Consider the following 2,361-nt stretch of genomic DNA (forward strand, 5'->3'; position numbering starts at 1 on the left):
GGAAGGCCTGGCTGTGGCACTCAGTGCTCTGGGCTGGGGACAAGGTGGGCATCGGGCACAGGGGGGATCCATGGGCTGGGAGGCCTTTTCCAACCTCAGTGATCCTGGGAATGACAAGAGTAACTCTCTCCAGTGAAAAGAACTTTGAGCAAAGCGTGGTTTGGTGTGGCTCAACCTCAATCCTGGTAAGGGCAGCCCAGCTTTAGCTGGATGCCAGGAATACTTACCCCTCCCGGGGCCGTGCGAGTCTGGGCTGAGGCCTGGAAAACCTTTGGAGGTTCATCCCCCACTTTGGAGTAAGTCATCATGGAGGAGGAGCTGAACGTGTGTCCATCGGGGTTCATGGACAGGTCATCCTACACAGCAACAGCAACTCATCAACAAAAGTGAAATCTGGTGGGTAACAGGTATTTCTTACTATTTTATTGTGATTAAATCAACCCTCCTGGCACCCCAGATAAGGCCTGGTGGGCAACACCCTCGATTTTATTTTCAAAGACTAAAGAAAAATTATAACCACAATATAGTCTGGGCAAAAAATATAAATTCTCACTGTCTCCTTGAGATGAGTAACATTTTTCTGAGTGATATTTCAAATAACTGTCATTCTTCAATAGTTAGTTTTATAACCAATTTTAGAAGAACTTACAAATTTCCTGTGCATTTCCAGCATACTGTTCCTCATGTTTGACATCATCCTGTCCATGGCAGAAAATGGATCCCCAAAATCTGCATCCTGATAAAAAGATATCACAATTAAAACACACTCTTCTGACTCTTCCAGTCCTGAAGCTGTTTTTTACATGCATTTTTAATGCAACTCAGAGCATCAGAAAGGTTTTCAGACTGCAATTCACACACACAGACAAGCCAAAATGCATCTTTTCCAAGGAAAACTGGAAGTAGCGTGGAAGCCTGGTTGTTAAGTTGGAGATATTGGGAAGATGGAAGTGGAAGATTGGACATTCAGATGTCAAACTGGACACAATATGAGTTTATTTTACAAAAGTTTTCATGTACCTTCCAACCTCATCAGGTTCTGCTGTAAAAGGACTGTGTGACCCTTCGTGCTTTAAACTGAAATAAATTCATTTCAAAGTTTAAAAACTGAATCTGCAGCTTAAGCCCCAAACTAAGTAAAATTCAGATATATAAAATCTTCAACTCGTTTCTTGAGTACAAGAATTTGGAATCCTTAAGGGCTCTGAATTACAGGCAGATTATAGATATTTTACAGGATATTCCAGCCCCCCAAATTACAGCAGAACAACATTCCAAGGCCAGTTGCAGTGAGATTCCCACATGCAGGAGCTGGTTTGCCTCAGCTGTGACCAGAGCTCCTGGTTTTGTGGGAACAACCCCACAAACACGCTCAAGCTGCCGATGTCCATCCACAGGCAGCACTCAGAGTTTGGAGTCTCTCCAAGGATCATCCCATCCATATCCAGGGATCAAAGCCCAGCATTTTTATTTAGCAAGGGGAAAAACAGTCTTTGCTGAAGGATATTATTCCCTGTCTCTGAATATTCACCCCCAAAGGCAGGTTGCAAGCACAGAGCCCATGCTTTGGTTACACACACAGCATACACCCACTAGCAGGAGTAGCAGCTACTCCTGGGATACTAACCCCTATCCCAAAGCCTGCAAAGGGCATGAGGGAGTAGCTTGTTGCCTGGAAAAAAAAGGACCAACAGCTTTAATTATTTTACCTGTTATCAGAAATAACTTCTATAGACAGCAGGTGACATTAAACACTTCCAGTCAAATCAAACCAGTCACTCAGGAGAACTCGGTAATTAATAATATCAAGTAGTCTCTGGGTATGCAGAAATATTTATACTAATGATATTAGACAGTGAGAGCTGCCACCACATTTAATAAATATTGATAAGGATGTACTAAAAGCACTTAGAGCTGGAGGCTGAGAAACATTTGCACACCACAAACCCCCTTGTGATGTGATTTAAAACACGGCTCAGAGCTCCAGACATGGCCTGAAATGCTCCACTCCAGTTGTGCAACCACTGAAAGCTGATTAAAATCAACAAATCAACACCTCTGACCCGCTGCCAGTGAGCATCCCAGTATGACAGGGCAGGGAGATCCTGGGAAACACTGGGATGTTTCCAGGAAACTAAGATGGGAGGGTCAGAGAAAGGCCTGCCCAAAGACAGGCTGGGCACACAGAAGGACCAAACCCTTCACAGGAACTGTAACTACAAAAGGAAGGAATTATCCAGTTCTAGAATCTGAACTCTTCAGATTTCTGGCAGTACACACTGGGCAGAACTGTAAAAAATAATCTATTTTTTCCTATATATATATCAAGTGCAAAAGGAGATCCTCTCAAATAAGTTGTTA

The 2,361-nt window shown here is 43.3% G+C and overlaps 1 protein-coding gene across 1 annotated transcript in view; it reads right to left on the bottom strand.

Annotated features, from left to right (window-relative positions):
- The window catches only part of LOC108510560 (myeloid leukemia factor 1-like), a 4,016-nt gene extending 2,310 nt beyond the window's left edge, over positions 1-1,706 (bottom strand). The window contains exons 1-3 of the mRNA XM_017840238.1: positions 1,628-1,706; positions 650-736; positions 228-356 (exon numbers count right to left, since the gene is read on the bottom strand). Of these exons, the coding sequence (XP_017695727.1) occupies positions 228-356; positions 650-736; positions 1,628-1,654 (243 nt within the window). The 5' untranslated portion in view covers positions 1,655-1,706. The remainder of the gene's footprint in view (positions 1-227; positions 357-649; positions 737-1,627) is intronic.
- Positions 1,707-2,361: the final 655 nt, after the last annotated feature.

Source organism: Lepidothrix coronata, unplaced genomic scaffold (assembly GCF_001604755.1).
Source record: "Lepidothrix coronata isolate B3197 unplaced genomic scaffold, Lepidothrix_coronata-1.0 Scaffold1351, whole genome shotgun sequence".
NCBI lineage: Eukaryota > Metazoa > Chordata > Aves > Passeriformes > Pipridae > Lepidothrix > Lepidothrix coronata.